Source organism: Falco rusticolus, chromosome W (genome assembly GCF_015220075.1).
Source record: "Falco rusticolus isolate bFalRus1 chromosome W, bFalRus1.pri, whole genome shotgun sequence".
Lineage (NCBI taxonomy): Eukaryota > Metazoa > Chordata > Aves > Falconiformes > Falconidae > Falco > Falco rusticolus.
Window position 1 is genome coordinate 8,465,454 of NC_051209.1, and position 20,856 is coordinate 8,486,309.

At 42.2% G+C, this 20,856-nt stretch overlaps 2 protein-coding genes across 3 annotated transcripts in view; one reads left to right on the plus strand and one right to left on the minus strand.

Annotated features, from left to right (window-relative positions):
* Positions 1-20,856, minus strand: part of LOC119140817 (BDNF/NT-3 growth factors receptor-like) — a 246,231-nt gene that overhangs the window by 20,528 nt on the left and 204,847 nt on the right. The gene's annotated exons all lie outside the window — the stretch shown is intronic.
* Positions 1-20,856, plus strand: part of LOC119140793 (BDNF/NT-3 growth factors receptor-like) — a 62,795-nt gene that overhangs the window by 1,603 nt on the left and 40,336 nt on the right. The window contains exons 2-4 of the mRNA XM_037372386.1: positions 17,722-17,857; positions 18,572-18,695; positions 19,776-19,845. Coding sequence (XP_037228283.1) covers positions 17,722-17,857; positions 18,572-18,695; positions 19,776-19,845 — 330 coding nt within the window. The remainder of the gene's footprint in view (positions 1-17,721; positions 17,858-18,571; positions 18,696-19,775; positions 19,846-20,856) is intronic.

Genomic DNA, 20,856 nt, shown 5'->3' on the forward strand with positions numbered 1-20,856 from the left:
TTTAAAACAACTAGCTGTGATAATGCCAATGAAAATTGTAAACGGGCAACTTTCACAATCGTAACCCCAACATGTGTCAAATGATTGTAACGCAGAACTCACAGCAGACTGTAATTCTCAGGCTGAGTTCTGGAATGCAGCATAACACATTTTTGCTTCTCTAATCTCTTCTGTAAGAATAGTACACGCTCTTAACTTGCTTAGTAAATTAGGCTGCTAGCTTGCTAAACAAAGTAATACTACAAATACTATTTTTTTTCTGGCTTATTAACAGATGTTGATTCTGTCCATCATATGTTGCTTCAGAACCGAGTTGCTATTGATTTTTATTATTAGCACAGGGACACAAGTGTGAAGACTTTGATAGGATGTGTTACGTGAATCTGAGTGACCACTGTGAATTAATTTACAAAAGTATACAAAACTCAAAAGCCTTAAAACAAAGATCTGCAACAGAGCCAGGGGCGGGATGCCTTTGGTCTCTTCTCACGGCTGGGAAACTTTGGGCCATGACTCAAAAGTATTACAGGATTTATTATAATTATCTTTAACCACCTTATTGATGTTTGCCTTATGTCTCCCATGCTTTTTTTTTCCTGTATTCAGTGTTTAGTTGATTGTAACATAAATCAGGTCATGGTCACCCAGCTACACACAACCGTTGCCTTGTCGCAATTAACAAGCAAAAAAGAGGAGGATAGAGAATGTCTGAAGAGAGATATAGGAGAAGAAGCTGGAGAATATTTGACCTAACAAGAGATGAGAGAACAGCTGGGTATTGTGAAGGAGACTAGGAAAGATAAACATGGTTATCTAGTGTTTAATAGGTGTCTGCACGCTTGTAGAGATATATAGCTATGTAACTACATGAATGATTTCTGCCCTGAGCCTGGTGGTGCATACAGCTGCGGTTTGTGTCCGGGCTCAGAGATGTAAATAGGGGCTTCTCTGTTATGGTAAAAGTGTTTCTCTTTGCATAAAAAAGAGAGGGAATGAAGGGAATGACCCCGAGGTATGTTCAGAGAAGGCATGCTATGTTTCGAACTTTTTGACTGAACCAGTTCTTGTTTAGTGTGCCCTTCCACCTATGTATAATGTTAATCCAAAAGAAGCTGATATTGTTTACACTTTGAATGTCGATAATTGTCTTTCTGTAGATGCTAATGTAGTAGGAGGCTATGATGGGAACGTGTCGCAGCAGTTCTTCTCTTATCCAGAGTAACAGCAGGGAAAGCATTGAAGAGTTAAATCACCTTGTTTGGTAGGCAGTTAAGAATGTGAGTCAAAATTGCCACTGCTTTTTGTTGTTGGTTCAGGGACATGGCTGTGAGGATTTTGATGGTATGTGCTTCGTGGATTTTAGGCGCCCCATTGCAGCAACATGTTATCAAAATCTGAGAAAATTTCAGCCTTTTTTGGCATCCATTCACTCAATTGGCAGTATTGTTTGTTTGCTATTACCTTGGTTGCTGTCATGTTTGCAAGGGCCCTGCAGAACATGGCAAACCTGGTACTAGCTGTTCAAAAACAAAAAGGGGAAATTGTAAAATTGTACGGAACAAAGACAGTGGGTTATTTTGACATTGATAATATGTCTTAGTTGTTTTTTTATTTGTTCTATTACTTGTGCCTTGTTTTTGCTCGATTTCAGGGGTTCTTTTTGTGCAACAGGAAGGGGGAGATGTAGGACAAGGCCTCAAGGACAAGAGTCCAAGTACTGATAGCCTGATGAATAGAGACTTGTTAGAACTTGTAGGGCACAAGCCCTGGGAGCAAAGGAACAAGCTAACTGCAGGCCCCTGAGCCGGCACAGTTAAGGAGGCAACCAGACGGACAGAGAAACGAGTAGCCAGATAAGGGAACAGATGGCGCCAATATGTAATTAAGAAAGCCGCGTAGAAAGAAACTCCCTAACCTTGGAATAAAAATTATTGCTAGGTCAAGATAAACTAGTAAGTATCTATTGTTCTAACGGTGTGCCTTAAAAATTAACCAATTAGTGTTTTTTACGCTTAAGATTTAACCAATCAGTGTGTAATATGTAGAAGGTAGAAACATATATAATTTAAGAAAATCACTAATAAATGGACATTTGCTTGCATCAAGCTGCATCCCGTCTCTTCATTCGCCGCACCTTTGCCTGTGCTTTTAAAAGGTGGTTCTTAAAAACTGACCAGCACTTGTGGACTCCTATGCCTTCCAAAGCAGATTCGCAGGGGACAAGTGCTAAGTAGCTCCCTGAGTAGCTTAAAGTTTGCTCTCTTGAAATCCAGGGAAGCAAATCTGCTGTCCTTTTTTTTCATTACACTGAAAATTTTAAACTCAACGATTTCATCATCACTGTGGCCAAGACAGCCACTTACCATCACACCTCCCATGAGTCCTTCTCTATTCAAAAACAAGTCTAGGAGTGTATCTTTCCTAGTTGGCTCACTGAGTACTTGTGAGAAGAAAGTATTGTGTTATAGCTGTAAATATTTCCAAGGAAGGAAAAAGAAGGAAAGCTTTTTCAAGAACATCTAACTTTTGATTAATTCCCATTTTCCTGTCTTAAGATTTATTTAGTTATAAAACTATACTTGCACTGTCAGGATTCTGTAAATACAAACTTGATATATCTTGTTATAAATAATACCCTCCTTAGTCTAATGTTAAAACAGCAAACGGAAGGAAAACCTAATAGAAGCCAGGGTTCACATTATTTCTAAATCAGTCAGAACATCAACTTCTAGCTGTATGTCAGTATTTTAGTGTTAGCACAGAAAAAATACAGCTATTGCTGTTAGAGCTCAAGCCTAGTCTGTATATTGCCACAAGTCAACACTCATAGATTCTATGAAAATAGGAAGTGATGCATATAATATTGTAGCGCTGTTTGATACACATCATTTCACAATGGTCATGTGCTAAGCAGACTATGATCGCAAGTAAACACCACCTTTAATAGTCAATCTAGCTAAGGTTACAACAGGTTTAAAGTATTACAGTTTTAATAAGATATATACTTTAAAAATCTGTATCGTAGCTGTAGCAATGCTGAAAAAATGACATTTTTATGGATACAATTTATGATATAGTTTCTTGGTGTTTACTTGATGGCAGTTGTATTATGATGGTTCATCTTCATTTAGAGTTGCACTTCTATAGATCCTTTCTGTGACTTAAGTACTTACTTCCAAATGTCATTTTATGCAAGCAAGCAAGCACTTGCTAGTCCTGCTGTAGTCTTATATTATGTTTACTAGTTATAGTTACTAGCAATATTGGGCTAGAATCTAAACCAGAAGGCCTAGTGAATTAGCTTCTGCAATGTGTGAACTCTCCACAGGGAGGAGACTGCTATGCCAAATCACTGAACTATGATGCTGTTCTCCTAAGAAACATTTCCAAGGGGAAACTGCCATACTATTTCACATATGAAGTGTTACATTTTCAACAATGCAATGTCATTCCACTTGTCACCACTTTCAGCACTCATTTTTAAAATTAATTTAGTGCTTTTGAAAGGTGTCAGACAGACAAGTAGACCTTGATCATTCCTTTTGTCTGTTTGCAAATGTGAAGTTTCAAGGATCACTATATAAGTACCATGTCTTAGCCTTGAAGCAGGGGGTCTAATTCTAGTGTTTGCTAAAGTTTGTTCACTTTCTGGCTTCAGATGTTCGTTATCCCTCTTTGCGGGCTCTAGGAAATGGTGAGGCTTGTCTAATGCAGAAATTTCTGTTGTAAGAAGTAAACCAGGCCTGTTGTATGAAATACTGTGGGAAGCTGATTTTCATTACCCAAGGGTTTTGCACCCATCCATCCATCCATCCATCCACCCACCCACCCATCCAATATAAACCCAGATTACTGGCACATTGCTAATACTACCACAGACAAGATCCCTCAAATGACTGTTATCAACCTAAAGGCAGTCAGTCACTGCAATTTCCCTGTGCCAGTTGAAAATATATGTGTCAGTACTCTCCTCTGGTTACAGTTTCAACTTCTACTGTCCAACCACCATGGAAACCCAAAGCCCTATTGCCTCATGAAAATCTCCAGTGTATTCTGGAAGTATTTCTTTCCCCGTTGGCCTACAACTGTGAGCAAATGGATATGCTCTCTTGTAAAGTATGAACATATGAAAGATCATGCTCCTGCTGGGAGCAGGAGACTGTCAGGGGAGCTGGGGGAAGCCAACCTGTAGAGTTGTGGAAGAAACAGGGCTGTATATAGGACTGAAAAAAGATGCAAACCAAGGGCTGGAAAAGGCACAAGAAATAATGTTGCTAAGGTGGCCACCCAATCAATTCACATCAGGTGTATCCCCTATTCTATGAGGTGCTGCAGGGTGTGACCAAAGGAGAGGGCCTGGCCAGAACATGGATCTACCTCTCTTCCTGTTAAATGCTGATGGCCATAGTTAGGGGACGCACCCACTGCTGCTCCAAAGGGAAGTTTAAATCCTTTTTGCTGCTATGCAGGTGCCTTGTTCATACCTTCATGAGACAGAGCAGTGAAAGGTAGGCCCTAGTCTGTCAGAATATTACTGGCCTTTCAATGTTGTGACTGTCAGTGTGCTGTGGGAGAAGAATGTCCCCATCAGCATCTTCTAGAGGGACTGAATACATCTACGTATTAAAATGTTCTGTACCTTCACTATCTACCAGCACTCCTGGAGAGAACATCAAATCCAACCTCCAGCTCTTGCAGGCATCATATTAGATAATCCCTTTCCCATTTTTTTTTATCCTCATCTTTAACCAGTCAGTTACTCTGACTTCATGGAGTAAAAATTTTATTTTTTATTTCAAAGTTTATTTTTTATTTCAAATCTGTTTATTTGGTGAGCTCAGTGAATGACTAATGCATGGATTTCAACCCTGATCCTGCCCAATGCCCCCTCTGGCTTGACTGCTGCATCTTTCCAGTGATCTGCTAAACTTAGTGCAGCTCTACCGAAGGGTAGACTTTTTGCAATTGAGGGTGGTAGGCCCCAGAGCAGCAATAAAGCTCAACATATGCTTAAATTAACTTTCATGTAGCAGGCTGTCATGGTCTAACCCCAGCTGGCAACTAAGTACCACACAGTCTCTTGCTCACTCCCCCCCTCCCCTGATGGGATGGGAAGGAGAACTGGAAAAAGTTAAAATTTGTGGGTTGAGAAGAAAAGTTGAATAATTGAAATACAGTAAAATATAATAATAATAGTAATAGTAATAATAATAATAATAGTAATGAAAAGGAAAAAGAGAGGAATAAACCCCAAGAAAAACAAGTGATGCACAATACAATTGCTCACCACCTGCTGACCGATGCCCAGCCAGTCCCCGAGCAGTGATCGGCAGCCCCTGGCCAACACCTCCCATTTTATATACTGAGCATGACATTCTGTGGTATGGAATATCCCTTTGGCTAGTTCGGATCAGCTGTCCTGGCTATGGTCCCTCCTGTCTTCTTGTGCACCTGCTCACTGGCAGAGCATGTGAAACTGAAAAGTCCTTGATTTAGAGTAAGCGCTACTTAGCAACAACTAAAATATCAGTGTGTTGTCAACATTATTCTCATATTAAATCCAAAACACAGCACTATACAAGTGACTAGGAAGAAAATTAACTGTATTCCAGCTGAAACCAGGATGCAGGTATATACTTAGTCTTTTTCATATAGCTGGATCTTAGTTTGTCAAACCAAGCTTTGCCTTTGGATTCCTTTATTCATTTACCTCTAATAAAGCATCCTGAGTATTTGGGGGATTATAGTATTTCAGGGTACTTTCTTCTAGTTTTCTTTTGGTCTTCTGATTTATTCCCCTATCTCAGGATAATATAACTGCAAAGAAATCTTCTCTGCAGACTATCATGCCTTGTTGCTAAAACTGAAAATCTCTCCTCTCTTGGTGAACATCTGCTCTTTCCTCCTCATAAAATACTGGGAAATGTTTCTCACAACACAAGAAAAAAATCAATAACTCATATTTTCATTTCTTCCATGCCCTGGCCTTGCAGACAAAGTCAATGTCTCCTCTTAAAATATCATCAGTCCTGCCATGCCCACTTGCAGAAAAGCAATATATTATTTTCACATTCTGTTTGGACAAGAAGCCATACCACTTCAGCACATGAGCTTGCTGAATTATGGAATAAAGCAGATTATTTGCCAATAGACAAAGATGTGTCCTTTCACTTTGAACCCTATTTTATCTCATTTCTATTTGAGGGGTTCATGTTTGAAGTTCTTAATTAATTCTAATAGTGCTCTTGTCAGAAAATTCTCCCTGATATTGTGGGAAGATCGCTTGGAGTGGGGAAATCACAGAAAATTGGGACCTAATAGAAGTTTTAGTATTATAGCAACCTTTTCAGGGAAAAATACAGTTGCCACTTTCAGGATGGTTGGCATGTATGGAATCTACTCCACCATGGTTCCCTAGGCAACACAACATGCTACCCTAGAGGAGCAGTGGAGGGTGGAGTGGAGTGGAGACACTACGGCCAGGCTCTGCTGTACTCCCTGCAGGATTGGGAACTTGATGGTACCATACAGCCAATAAGCTGCATAGTGGCTGTCAAATGGAAAATATATGAGATGTCCATTGCTGGGCTAACAACTGTGGTGAAATTATTCTCCTTAAATGAACCTTGCTCATTATAATCTCGTTATAATACTAACACACACCTCCATCCCAAAGTTACCCGCCTCCAAGGCACGACCACCCCTCACCAAGCATGCGCTTTCTATTTCTTATCAACTATGTCTTTAAATGAAAGTGAGAGAAGTTTACACCAATCAATAATGAAAGAATGTGTGACTAGAGTCACTCAAGCTCCACCTGAGAGTAAAGAAAAGTATAAAAAGTAAATGAATGAGGGGGGAAGTTAGGGAAGACTCCATTGTAACTTCTGGCATCAGTCAATGGGCTGAACCTGTCTTCTCCTCCATAGGGACACCTATTGGGTAAGAACTTTGTCTTATGCACGCTAACTCATGCTAGCTGTTATTAGTGATTAATGTTTTGATTGTATATAATTTGGTTGTATATTGTTTCAAGCTTGTTTTTGCAGGCAGTCCCTATCACTGGCAATCATGAATCTTAACTTGTCACAATTTTATAATAAAGAGTGTTATTCCGTAAACTGTTAGTGTGAGTCCTTTGTGGGCGCTAGCAGTTGCCGGCAGCGGGTAACACATTCAAATAAAGTGGGAAGACCCGCTGAGGGGTTCCCCTGATGCTGTTGGCATGTTTCCCTGAACAAGTCAGTCAAATTGCCCTCCAATCCAGCGGGAGTGTTCAGTGAAGGGTCCCTGTAAGGGGATGCTGACAGACTGGCTGGGCACAAGGGTCTCGGCTTTCCTGGGGCACTGATAGACAGATCAAAAACCCGGGGTTGGGAAAATTCCCCCCTCCCCCCCCCCCTTCACATGACAGATGTCTAGAACAACATGTATTATACAGTAAATTCTGCCTTTAGTTGTGCCACAGAGGAGTGTGTTTCACTTTTCAAGTTTTCAGCTCTTTTTGCATGGTTATTTGTACAAGAGATTCTGTGCTCTGTTGCCGAGTATTGTGAACTAGGTAGTGAGGAAACGGGATTAATACAAGATCATGAAGACTCCATCATAAAGTGTATTCCACTTGTTTGACACTTTACTCATTTCTGGTTTTACAGGTGTGGTGGGTTGACCCTGGCCAGCAGCCAAGCACCCACACAGTTGCTTGCTTACTTCTCCCCCCCCCAGAAGGAGAGAATAGGAAGAGCAAAAGTGAGAAAGCTCATGGTTTGAGATAAAGACAGTTTAATAGGTGAAGGAAAGAAAGAAACCAAGTGACGCAAGGGAAATCATTCACCACCTCTGACTGATGCCCTGTCATTTTCCAAGCAACAGCCAGTTTGGAAGCCAAAACCATCCTTCTTCTTCCTCTACCCAGTTTTTATTGCTGAGCATGATGTCATATGGTATGGAATAGCCCTTTGGTCACTTCAGGTCAGCTGTTCCAACTGTGTCCCTTCCCAATCTCTTACCAACACCTAGCCTACTTGCTAGGGGGGCAGAGTGGAAAAAAGAAAGTCTTGACAACGTGCAAGTACTGTTCAGCAACAGCTGAAACACTGGTGAGTTAATAATGCTGTTTTAGTCACAGATCTAAAATACAGCACCATACAGGCTGCTATGAAGAACGTTAACTCCATCTCAGCCAGACCCAGTACAACAGGATAATATTTTAGATCATAATAGTACATGCACTGTAGTAGATTTGGTAAAGGTAATTAACTCTTAATGAGATGTTACTGTTATGGTCAGCATTAATTCTTTGTTGGAAAGTGAGAGGAAGCTCTGGTTTTCTGTGAGAACTGTTGCACTAGAGAAATAGTGAAGTGAGAGTTAACCATTTGAAGCCCTAAAATAATGCTTCATGTACTCTCATTGGCTGTTTTGAAGCAATGACAATGAGCACCATATATGAGCTAATATAAATCATACTTCTATTAGACAGGAAATATTTCTGACAATTCCTGAATGAAATCCAATCTGACTTCTTATTCTTTAAGGTCAGAGGGCTTCCCAGCATCCATGGTTCTCCTGTGACAGGCCTGATGCAATAACTGCAGGAGCAAATCATGGTCCCAGAGCATATGTCTTGGCGTTAGAGAAAGCAGGGGAGTCCTTTCCCTGTTAAATGAACCTGATATGGGTTACTGTCCCTGATGGTCACTTAAATAAGGGCATCTTTATGCTCAGTAGGACCATTTTAATGAAGAAGCATCTAGTAGAATAAGTAACAACTCAACAGCCTAGCTATGGGAAATGTGGAAAAGGAATCAAGATGAATATCAACAGAAGAGAAAAGAGGATTTGGGGACGGGGGTGGGTGGGTGAGAGAACATATGGTGAACAGGAGTTAGAAAGAAAGCAAAATGGTCACAATTATAGGTCAGGGTATGCAGGAATGAATGACCAACCAGCCTTCTATCTACTGCAAATCATTTCTAACAAGCAAGTACACAAGTGATCATCAGTAAGCACTGTGTCCCATATAACCCTCCTACCTACTCAGTCCCTTTATGGATGGGCTGAAGGCTGGGAAAGACTCTTTTTGAAGCAGCAGCCCTTCTCTGCTTCAGCAAAAGGAATGCAATATTCAGACTAAGTACAAATATAATTTCATTTCTCCAACATATATGACACAAAACCTGCAGTGTCCTTGCTTATTTGGCTTTCTTCTGGGACAGATGGGGTGGGGGGAAGAGTAAGGCAGAATCAGTTCCTTCTCTAAAACAATACAGATATAGAGCTTTCCACTACCCTACAGGACCCCACAGGCCCTTACTGGCAGGAGACAAGACCAACTTTGACTGGCTCTTGGGGGATTTCACAGGTTGTGAGCAGCTGTCAGAAAGCCCTGATGAGATTGTGATTTTCAGCTGTCACCACCAGGCTTTCCCTTGAGTCAGGGAGCACAGCGCCTTGGAGCGAGCCTCTGGGCTCTCAGGTGAAATTCAGGCAGAGGTATAGGGAAAGGGCCTACTTTGAACCTCGTGACTCAATGGGAGGATTTCCTTACTCTTTATATGTCTTCCTTTAGACATAAACCGTTGTCCAAGTCTGAGACTGATTGGACCTAGCCACACCTAAGCTCCATCAGGAGTTTAGAAAGCAAGGGGATCCACTCTGAACCTCATGACTCAACAGGAGGGTCCCCCTTACCCTTTTGCGTCACTGGTGTCTGTGTAAATAATTCTAGATTGATTCTAACTCAATTTTCGTTTGTATGTTTCTTCCATGTAGTAAGTAATAGAGTGAACCTTGCCATCAAACTTTGTTATATCAGACTTATACAACATCACATTAAAACCACTTTCACTAATACCTTTGATGGTTATTCTTTGAGCATTCCAAATCACTTATTTGCAACAAACTGATCCTAAATTTCTAGGATTATAAGGACTATATCTGCCACCACAGGGTGTGGGTGGAAATTGCAGCCACAGCCCATGATGATTTAAAGTTGTTCTCTCCAGAACAGTTACTGCATTTGTGTCCTACCTTGCAGCAGAATTACAGATTTTTGGTCATTCTGCATTTGCATCAGGAATTGTCTCTGTAATGTCCAACATTGGGTCAATGATCCTTTATCATTATTATTCATGTCCTTGTTCTCAACCACAGCTGAATTGCACATCTGGCAAGGTCACCATCTATTAATATATTGATTATTTCTGCCCAAGGCTTAAATTCTGTGATCATGGTTTTTTTCACTAAGGTGGAAATTCATCTCTGTGGGACCATGCCATTGAAGTCACTCACTATATTCTCAATTAGAAAGCAGGGGAAGAATTACTATACACCTGCTGCTGTCTATCTGCACTGGGATGGATGCCAATTACTATATGGTATTTGCCATAAATGCATCTTCAGAATAATTAATATTAATGTGCTACAATCATGGAAACATTTTCTTATTATTAATATTTTCAAGACTGTTAACATTTAAAGCTATTTAATATTTAACATTTTATGCTAATTTTCATACTATAAAATATCATTGCTGCTGATATTAATTATGAGAAGAATACACATGTATGAAGAAAAAGAGAACAATGCAGTTAGATAATAGAGGTGCACCTGTAAGCATGAACTAGGATGCGTATGGCATTCAGAAGCAGTCCATGTAAAACTGGACCCTATATCTTTTTGTTCCATGATGGCAACACAAAGAAGGGACAAGTACTGTCTTATGTAGACATGGGGTTATTTAATCTAGGGTCTAATTGCTAAAAAAATCACAATAACTTTTTACTAAGATTTTAATACATTGTGATTCAGAAGGCTCAAAGCAGAGTGTGAGGATGGAATAAACAGATTAAGATTAAATAAAGCAGCAGAAAGTGCAATTTACGGAACGAAATGTTCTCCCCTAAATGACTCCGTCCCAGCAAAGCTAAACCAATATATGCAAGCTGTTCCCTAGGCTACTTACATAGTCATTTTATTCATCTATTCTACAAAACTATAGTGATCAGAAACAAAGGCTCTGCTTTTTGTGAGAAATATTCATGTTCAACTCAATTAGAGTTGAAACTGGCCAGTGTTGTGTCAGAAAACAAGAAAGGCTTTTTAAAAGTATGTTAATATCAAGAGTAGTTACAAAGAAAACGTTGGACCAATACTTGTTGAAGATGGTCACCTGACAAACAGTTGATGTTCTGACTGATTTAGAAATAATGTGAACCCTGGCTTCTATTAGGTTTTCCTTCCGTTTGCTGTTTTAACATTAGACTAAGGAGGGTATTATTTATAACAAGATATATCAAGTTTGTATTTACAGAATCCTGACAGTGCAAGTATAGTTTTATAACTAAATAAATCTTAAGACAGGAAAATGGGAATTAATCAAAAGTTAGATGTTCTTGAAAAAGCTTTCCTTCTTTTTCCTTCCTTGGAAATATTTACAGCTATAACACAATACTTTCTTCTCACAAGTACTCAGTGAGCCAACTAGGAAAGATACACTCCTAGACTTGTTTTTGAATAGAGAAGGACTCATGGGAGGTGTGATGGTAAGTGGCTGTCTTGGCCACAGTGATGATGAAATCGTTGAGTTTAAAATTTTCAGTGTAATGAAAAAAAAGGACAGCAGATTTGCTTCCCTGGATTTCAAGAGAGCAAACTTTAAGCTACTCAGGGAGCTACTTAGCACTTGTCCCCTGCGAATCTGCTTTGGAAGGCATAGGAGTCCACAAGTGCTGGTCAGTTTTTAAGAACCACCTTTTAAAAGCACAGGCAAAGGCAATCCTATTGTATCATAAGTCAAGCAAGCGGGGCAGAAGACCAGCTTGGCTGAATAGGGAGCTCGTCTTGGATCTCAGGAGACAAAAGAAATTGTATGATCAATAGAAGGAAGGTCAGGCTTTGCAGGAAGATTACAGAGACGTGGTTGGTACATGCAGGGAGAAGACACAAAAGTCCAAAGCTCAATTAGAGTTGAAACTGGCCAGTGTTGTGTCAGAAAACAAGAAAGGCTTTTTAAAAGTATGTTAATAGCAAGAGGAGGTGCAAGGAAAACATAGAACCAATATTGTTGAAGACAGTCACCTGGTTTCAGCTGGGATAGAGTTAATTTTCTTCTTAGTAGTACAGTGCTGTGTTTTGGATCTGGTGTGAGAAAAATGTTGATAAGTCACTGATGGTTTTAGTCATTGCTGGGTGATGTTTATACTAAGTCAAGGACACTTCAGTTTCTTGGGCCCTGCCAGCAAGAGGGCTGGAGGGGAACAGAAACTGGGAGGGGACACAGCCAGGACAGCTGACCCAAACTAGCCAAAGAGGTATTCCATACCATATGACACCATGCTGAGTATATAAACTGGGGGAAGAAGAAGGAAGGGGGGACATCTGGCATTATGGTGTTTGTCTTCCCAAGTAACCATTGCACGTGATGGAGCCCTGCCTTCCTGGGGATGGCCAAACACCAGCCTGCCCATGGGAAGCAATGAATGAATTCCTTATTTTGCATTGCTTGCATGCGCAGCTTTTGCTTTACCTATTAAATTGTTCTTATCTCAACCCTCATGTTTTACATTCCTTTCCATTTCTCCTCCCCATCCTTCTGTTTGAGGGGAAGTGAGTGAGTGGCTACGAGGTGCTTGGTTGCCAGCTGGGGTTAAACTTTAGCACTGACATTTAGGGATGAAGAAAAAGCAGAGGCATTCAATGTGTTTTTGCCTCAGCCTTTAATAATACTGATAGACCTTGGGCTGCCCGGTTCTCTGAGTTGGAGGGACCACAACTGTGGTAACAATGACTTTCCATTTGTGGACACTGAAATTGTAAGGAACCAGCTGTATCAGCTGAATGTTCACAACTCCATGGGGCCTGATGGGATTCATCCCAGAGTACTGAAGGAGCCAGCAGATGTTACAGCAGGACCCCTCTTGATCATCTACCAAAAGTCTTGGGAGTCTGGGGAGGTCCCTGCTGACTGGAAGCTAATCAACAGTATTCCAATTTACAAGAAGGGCATGAGGGAAGACCCAGGAAGCTACAGAACTGTTAGTCTCATCTTAGTACTTGGAAAAATTATGGAGAGGATCATACTGGGTACTGCTGAAAGGCATTTAAAGAATAATGCAATCATCAGCACAGTCAACATGGGTTCACAAAGTCCTTTTATAATTAATCTGATATCCTTCTACGATAAGGTCATCTGCCTAGTGGATGAAGGGAAGGCGGTTGGATGTAGTTTTTCTGGATTTTAGGAAGGCTTTTGATACTGTCCCTCACAGCATCCTTCTGGACAAGCTGTACAACTGTGGGATGAGGAGGTTCACGGTGTGCTGGGTGAAGACCTGGCTGAAGGGCAGGGCTCAAAGTGTTGTAGTGAATGGGGCTACATCTGGCTGGTGACCAGTCACCAGCGGTGTTCGTCAGGACTCAATTCTAGGACCAGTTCTGTTCAATATTTTTATCAATGATCTGGATGCAGGAGTTGAATGGACCATTAGCAAGTTTGTTGATGATACTAAACTGGGAGGTGCTGGTGACTCTCTTGAGGGATGAGAGGCCTTGCAGAGGGATCTAGATAGACTGGAGCATTGGGCAATTGTTAATGGCATAAAATTTAACAAGAACAAAAGCCAGATTCTGCACCTGTTGTGGGAGTAATGCCAGGCACAAGTATAAATAATGCAGATGATGTTGTGGGAGTCTACTATCGACCACTCAGGCAGGACAAAATCACTGTTGAATTATTCTAGAAGGAATTAAGGGATATCTCTAGATCAACTGCCCTTTTCCTTATGGGTGATTTTAACTTCCCAGACAACAACTGGGAATATCATACAGCAGACACAAACAGGTCCAGGAAATTCCTGAAGCATGTTGAATATAACTTTTTGCTGCAGGTACTAAGGGAGTTCTCTAGGAAAGGTGCCCTCCTAGATTTGTTGTTTGTAAACAGAGAGGGACTTGTGGGCTAAGTGGTGATTGGTGGCTGTCTTGGTCACCGTGACTGCAAAGTAGTTGAATCTCAAATCTTTGGCAATAGGAGAAAAACTACCAGCTAAACATCAACCCTGGATATGGGGAGCGCAGACTTTGGGCTGCTGAAGGAGCTAGTTAGTAAGGTCCCCTCGGAATCTGCTGAAGGAGCTAGTTAGTAAGGTCCCTTGGGAATCTTCTTTTGAAGGTATTGTGGTCCATGAATGCTGGTCACTTTTTAAGAGCCATCTCTTAAGAGCACAGGAGCAGGCAATTCCAAAGTGTCAGAAGTGCAGCAAGTGGGGGAGAAGGCCATCTTGGCTGAGCAGGGATCTTCTAGAATTTTGGCAGAAAAGGAAAGTGTATAGACATTGGAAGCAAGGACAGGTGACACGGGAGGACTACAGAGATGCTGTTTGCCACTGTAGGGAGAAAATTTGTGCAGCCAAAGCTCGATTAGAGCTCAAGCTGGCCAACACTGTGAAGGACAACAAGAAGGGCTTTTAAAAATATGTTAACAGCAAAAGGAGGATTAGAGATAACATTGGGACGTTATTTGATGAGGTCAGTCACCTAACAAATAGGGACACAGACAATGCAGAGACATTTAATGACACCTTCACCTCTATTTTCAACACCAATGATGGGCTCTGGGACCCCTGGAGCCCTGTGTTGGAAGACCATGACTGGAAGGATGATAAACTCCCAGCCGACTCTGAACTTGTTCAAGACTTGCTGCTCCAACTGGATGCGCATAAGTCTGTGGGGCCCGTGGCATTCATCCTAGGGTACTGAAAGCGCTGGCCAATGTCATTGCGGGACCTCTCTCCATTATTTTTCAATGGTCTTGGGAGTCTGGAGAGGTCCCAATCGAGTGGAAGCTGGCAAATGTTTTCCCAGTGTTCAAGAAGGGTAAGAAGGAAAATCCTGGTAATTACAGGCCTGTCAGCCTCACTCCAGTGCCTGGTAAAATTATGGAGAAGGTTATTCTGGGTGTTACTGAAAAACACTTGAGAGACAATGCAGTCATTGGTCATAGCCAGCACGGGTTCATGAGGGGAAAGTCCTTCTTAACCAACTTAATTTTCTTTTATGACAAGGTCACCCACCAGTAGATGTGAGGTTTCTTGGATTTTAGCAAAGTTTTTGATACTGTCTCTCAAAGTATCCTTCTGGACAAAACGTCCAGCATACAGCTAACCAAGTCCATACTTCATTGGGTGAACAATTGGCTGATGAGTTGGTCTCAAAGGCTTATAGTAAATGGGGTTACATCAGGCTGGCGACCAGTCACCAGTAGGGTTCCCCAGGGCTCAATTTTAGGGCCAGTGCTCTCTAATGTTTTTATAAATTATCTGGATGCAGGAATCCAATGTACATTAAGTAAGTTTGCCATCGATACTAAATTAGGGGGAGCTGTGTACTCTCTCGAGGGTAGAGAGGTCTTACAGAGAGATCTGGATAGACTAGGAGCTGGGCAATCATCAATCATATGAAATTTAACAAGAACAAATGCCTGTATTGGATTTGTGTGTCAAGGTTTTATTAGCAGGGGGGCTACAGGGGTGGCTTTTATGAGAAACTGCTAGAAGCTTCCCCCATGTCTGATGAAGCCAATGCCAGCCGGCTCTGAGACGGACTCACTGCTGGCCAAGGCTGAGCCAATCAGCAATGGTGGTAGTGCCTCTGTGATAGCATATTTAAGAAGGGGGGAAAAACCCGTGTGCAACAAATTGCAGCAGAAGAGAGGAGTGAGAATATGTTGGAGAAACAACCATGCAGAAACCAGAGTCAGTGCAGAAGGAAGGGGAAGAGGTGCTCCAGGTGCCAGAGCAGAGATTCTCTGGCATCCTGTGGTGAAGACCATGGTGAGGCAGGCTGTCCCCCTGCAGCCCATGGAGGTTAATGGTGGAGCAGGTATCTACCTGCAGCCCATGGAGGACCCTGTGCCAGAGCAGGTTGATGCCAGAATGAGGATGTGACCCTGTGGGAAGGCCATGCCTGAGCAGACTTCTAGCATGACCTATGGACCTGTGGAGACAGGATCTCACACTGGAACATGCTTGCTGGCAGGACCTGTGACCCCACGGGGGACTCACGCTGGAGCAGTCTGTTCCTGAAGGACTGCAACCTGTGGAAGGGACCCATGCTGGACCAGTTTATGAACTGTAGCCCATGGGAAGGACCCACGTTGGAGAAGTTCGTGGAGGTTTGTCACCCATGGGAGGGACCCCTTGCTGGAGCAGGGGAAGAGTGTGGATTCCTTCCCCTGAGGAGGAAGGAGCAGAAGAGTCAACATGAGATGAACTGACTACAAACACCATTCCCCATCCCCCTGTGCCACTGGAGGGGAGGAGGCAGAGAAAATTGGTATTAAAGTTGAACCTGTGAAGAAGGGAGGGGTGGGGGGAAGGTGTTTTTAAGTTTTGGTTTTATTCCTCATTATCCTACTCTGATTTGAATGTTAATAAATTAAACTAATTTCCCCAAGTCAAGTCTGGTTTGCTCATGACAGTAATTGCTGAGTGCTCTCCCTGTCCTTATCCTGACCCATGAGCTTTTTGTTATATCTTCTCTCCCCTGTACAGTTGAGGAGGGGAGTGTCTTTGGTGGGGACCTGGCATCTAGCCAAGGTGAACCCACCACAGTGCCAGATTCTCCACCTGGGATGGTGTAATTCTGGTTATACGTACAAATTGGGGGACAAGAGGCTGGAGAGCAGGGAGATCTGGGGGTTTGGGTTGATGGCAGGCTGAATATGAGTCAACAGTGTGCCCTGGCAGCCAAAAGGGCCAACTGTGTCCTGAGGCGTATCAAGCACAGTATAGCTAGCTGGTCAAGGGAGGTGATTGTCCCACCCTACACTGCACTGTTGTGGCCCCACCTCGAGTAATGTGTGCAGTTTTGGGCACCTCAATATAAGAAGGACATCAAACTATTAGAGCATGTCCAGAGGAGGGCGACCAAGATGGTGAAAGGTATTGAGGTCAAGACTTATGAGGAGCAGCTGAGGTCACTTGGTTTGTTCAGCTTGGAGAAGAGAAGGCTGAGGGGTGACCTCACTGCAGTCTACAACTTCCTCAAGGAGGGCAGTGGAGGGGGAGGTTCTGCTCTCTCTCTGATGACCAGTGATGGGACACAAGTAAATGGAATGAAGCTGATACAGTGCTGTAATAGCTGCATGAACCTTTGTTTAGTGTATAAAGAAATTAGCTTTTAGTTGCAGGTTGGGTCTATCCTTGGGGCCAGCTATTGTTTAGGCTTTGTAGTTCTTGTATGTAGCTACTAACCATATACGGAAGTGTTTACCTTAGTCAAGGAATGTGTGAAGTGATGAGAGGGTCTGCAGTAGAAAAAAACAGGCTGAGCTCATTCTGCGGTTTGTGAAGAAGTGCCAAGTAAGGGATATGTGCAAGAATTTAGGGGATCATGGGGCAAACAACAGGATGAAGGGGAGTGAAGAGGAAGTAACGACCACCAGACCATCAAGATGACCACCTAGAGGCCTAACTCCACAGGCATAAAAGGACATTATAATAGTAATGAAGGTCCTGGGAAGACTCATATATGTGCAGATAATTCATGGAAATGTAATGAATATGTATAGCTATGTGACATAAAATGGGACCAGTGAAAAAGTTCAGGATGCACGTTAGGTGGAATGATCCCCTGTGCATCTGGCGCCGCCATAAATAATGTCTGCTTCTTAATACTACATTGGTGTTAAGGAGTTTCATTCCTGATTTTTGGTGACAGTTTCTGGCGACCCAGATGGGATCTTGCCTCTGAGCCTCAACAAACCTGGGATTGACCAGTCTTCAGATGGCACCAAGGAACTTCTTGGGGAGAGTCTCGACCGTGGACCATTTGGGGCTTGGGGCAAGAACCCTAGGTGAGTACCTTTAAGGCATTATTTTTTTCTTCTTTTCTTTTTTCTTCTGATTCTGGTTCTGGTTATTTGGGAGATTTGGAGATTGAGTCTCCAGCAGGGTTTGAGGCCCTGCGGTAAGCTTACCGTCCATAAGAGGTTTGAGTCCTCTATGACTGGTCATTTGGACCAAAAGGAGAATTAGGCTCCTGTCTGGTTGTTTTCTTTCTATTCTGTTCTGTCATTATTTTGTTGTTGTGTGAGAATGTGGTAACATCAAACTGAATTATATGGGGTATAATTTGACTCAGTTATCTGAAAATGGGAATAAATGAGTCAAAATCAGCAGGGGATATTCCGAATTTGCCCCTTAAATGTCTGTTGAAGAACTGGAAGCATGTTGGGGGAGATCCATTAACGAAAGAGAAGTTAATATGATTTTGTAATCAGTGGTGACCACTATATACACTCGATGATGGGGAGAAATGGCCAGAAAATGGCACTTTGAAATACAATACCATTTTGCAATTGATGTTATTTTGTAAAAGGTGAAAATAAAAGGTAAAAAATAAGTGAAGTGCTGTTTGTAGATTTATTCTATTACTTCAGTAACCATCCTGAATTACAGAAGAGGTGTTTGCATACCCCATCGGACCCTTTAGTAATGGCATTAGAAAAGGATAAGAAGAAGGAAAGAAAACTGAAGAGGTGTTGCTCTGTCTGTAGTATTCGACATAGGTGTTTGAAGTACAAAGAACAGAATGAACAGGATGATGTAGAATTGATGGTAGCCCTGGACATGGGAGGCTTGGGAATAGACAGTCTGTTCATGTCAGGGGATGAAGGAGAAGAGGAACCCCAGGCAAGGGGACACAAGGCTGAGTGGAGCAGGGACAGCCCAGTAGCTGGACAGACATGGGGGAGGGGGGGGAGGGGGGGCAGGCTAAGAATGTGATAGCCCTGCTGAGAGGAGTGGGATCCCATGGTCCTGTGGTAGTAAAAGTTCCTTTTTCTCCGAGTGATTTGGAGATGTGGATAAGGTGTACAGGACCATTATAGAGAGGACCAAGAATCTCCCTCTGCCTTTTTAGAGAGACTGAGGACAATGGCTAGAAAATACACTAATATTGGTCCCGAGAACCCTGAGGAGGCCGTGCAACTGGCTTCCATCTTTTTGGGGAATTCAACCTCAGATATTCAAAAAAAGTTGCAGAAATTAGAGGAGGGGGACTCAAGGAATATGGGAAAACTGTTAGAAGTGGCATGGACAGTTTTTAATAGTAGAGGGGAAGAGGAGGAGAATAGGTTACAGGAAAGAGAAAAGGGAAAAGAAGAACGAGAAAGAAAAAGAGAATTGAAAAGAGAAAGGGAAAGAGAGATGCAAGATTCATTGCTGCACTGAGAGGTGTGCCTCCGCCACAATGTGGAGGAAGATACCAGCCTAATAAAAGAGGTTTAAGATCTAATCAGTGTGCATACTGTAGAGTTCAGGCACTGGAAAAGAGAGTGCCCCCAGAGAAAAATTAGCAGGGAAGCTTCAGAATTACACCTGGGGCAACAGTGAAGGGGACGGGGGAGAGGACCTCAGCTGAACCCCTGGTTACACTGGAACTGGGGGGAAAAAAATTGATTTTTTGATAGATAACAGAACATCTTATTCAGTGTTAAATACTAACCAGGGAAGCTTAAGTAAAAATGAAGTAAATGTAATTGGTGCCACAGGGAAATCTGAAAACCAGGTATTCTTCAACTCCATGAAATTTAAATTTGTAAAACAGTGGCTCTCTCATCAGTTCCTGTACATGCCTGAATGTCCTATTCCTTTGCTAGGGAGGGACTTCTTAAGCAAATTGGATGCCCAGATTGTTTTTAAAGATGGGGGGAAGTACAGTTTCTGGTACCCAAAACTAAAGCTGTTGAGGCAAGAACTTTTACATTACAGGGAAAGGATGAAGACCCAAAGAGGATACCTGAGGAAGTGGAAAATGCGGTAACCGCTCTTATATGGGCTGGTGGGATCCCAGGATGCTTTTGGTGAGCGCTACCCATAAGTGTTACTTTGAAGCCAGGATCAAAACCGGTAAGACAAAAACAACATCCCTTAAAATTAGAAGCAAGGAAAGGAATTGAGAAATTAATAGAGAACTTTAAGACATTTGGATTATTAATAGAATGTGAGTTGGAATATAATACCCCTATTTTACCAGTCAGGAAGTCTGGGACAGATAAGTATAAATTAATGCAAGACCTACAGGCTATTAATTCAATCACTTAGGATATCCACCCTGTAGTTGCTAACCCCTATACTTTAACAACTCCTACTGAGAGTCATCAGTGGTTCACAGTGATAGATCTGAAAGATGCCTTCTTTTGCATACCTCTGAATCAATCAAGTCAGGCTCTCTTTGCCTTTGAATGGGAAAACCCCCAGACGGGTTGTAAAACCCAACTCACTTGGATGGTGTTGCCGCAAGGGTTCAAGAATAGTCCCACAATTTTTGCAAACCAACTAGCAAAAGAATTAGAGATCTGGAAGAGAGATAATCCAGAAGGACTAGTCCTACAATATGTAGACAACATTTTACTAGCAACTGAGACCAAGGAAAAGTGCATGGAATTGACCATCAGCTTGCTGAATTTCCTGGGCCAAGGGGGCTATAAAGTTTTCCGAGAGAAGGCACAAATAAGTCAACAATAAATTTTATACTTGGGATTTGAAATCATTCCAGGACAATGAAGACTGGGACCAAGCCTTGGGGTAGTGGTTATGGCAAATCTAATCCTGTTGCCTCTTTGCTGACTGTCAGGAGAAAGGATGGACTTTGTGCCATGTGGGATCTCCAGCAGGACAGATAAGCTTCTCTGGTAGGACTACAACAGGAGAGCTGTGGTGGGACAGAACATAGCCTGGCTTTCTCCAGATATTGATGTAGGAACCAAGCTCTTCCCAGTAGTGTGCTACTGTACCTTGGGCAGTCATGCAAGTCCAGTTCTAAGCAGTGCAATGGAAAAGGTCACAATTA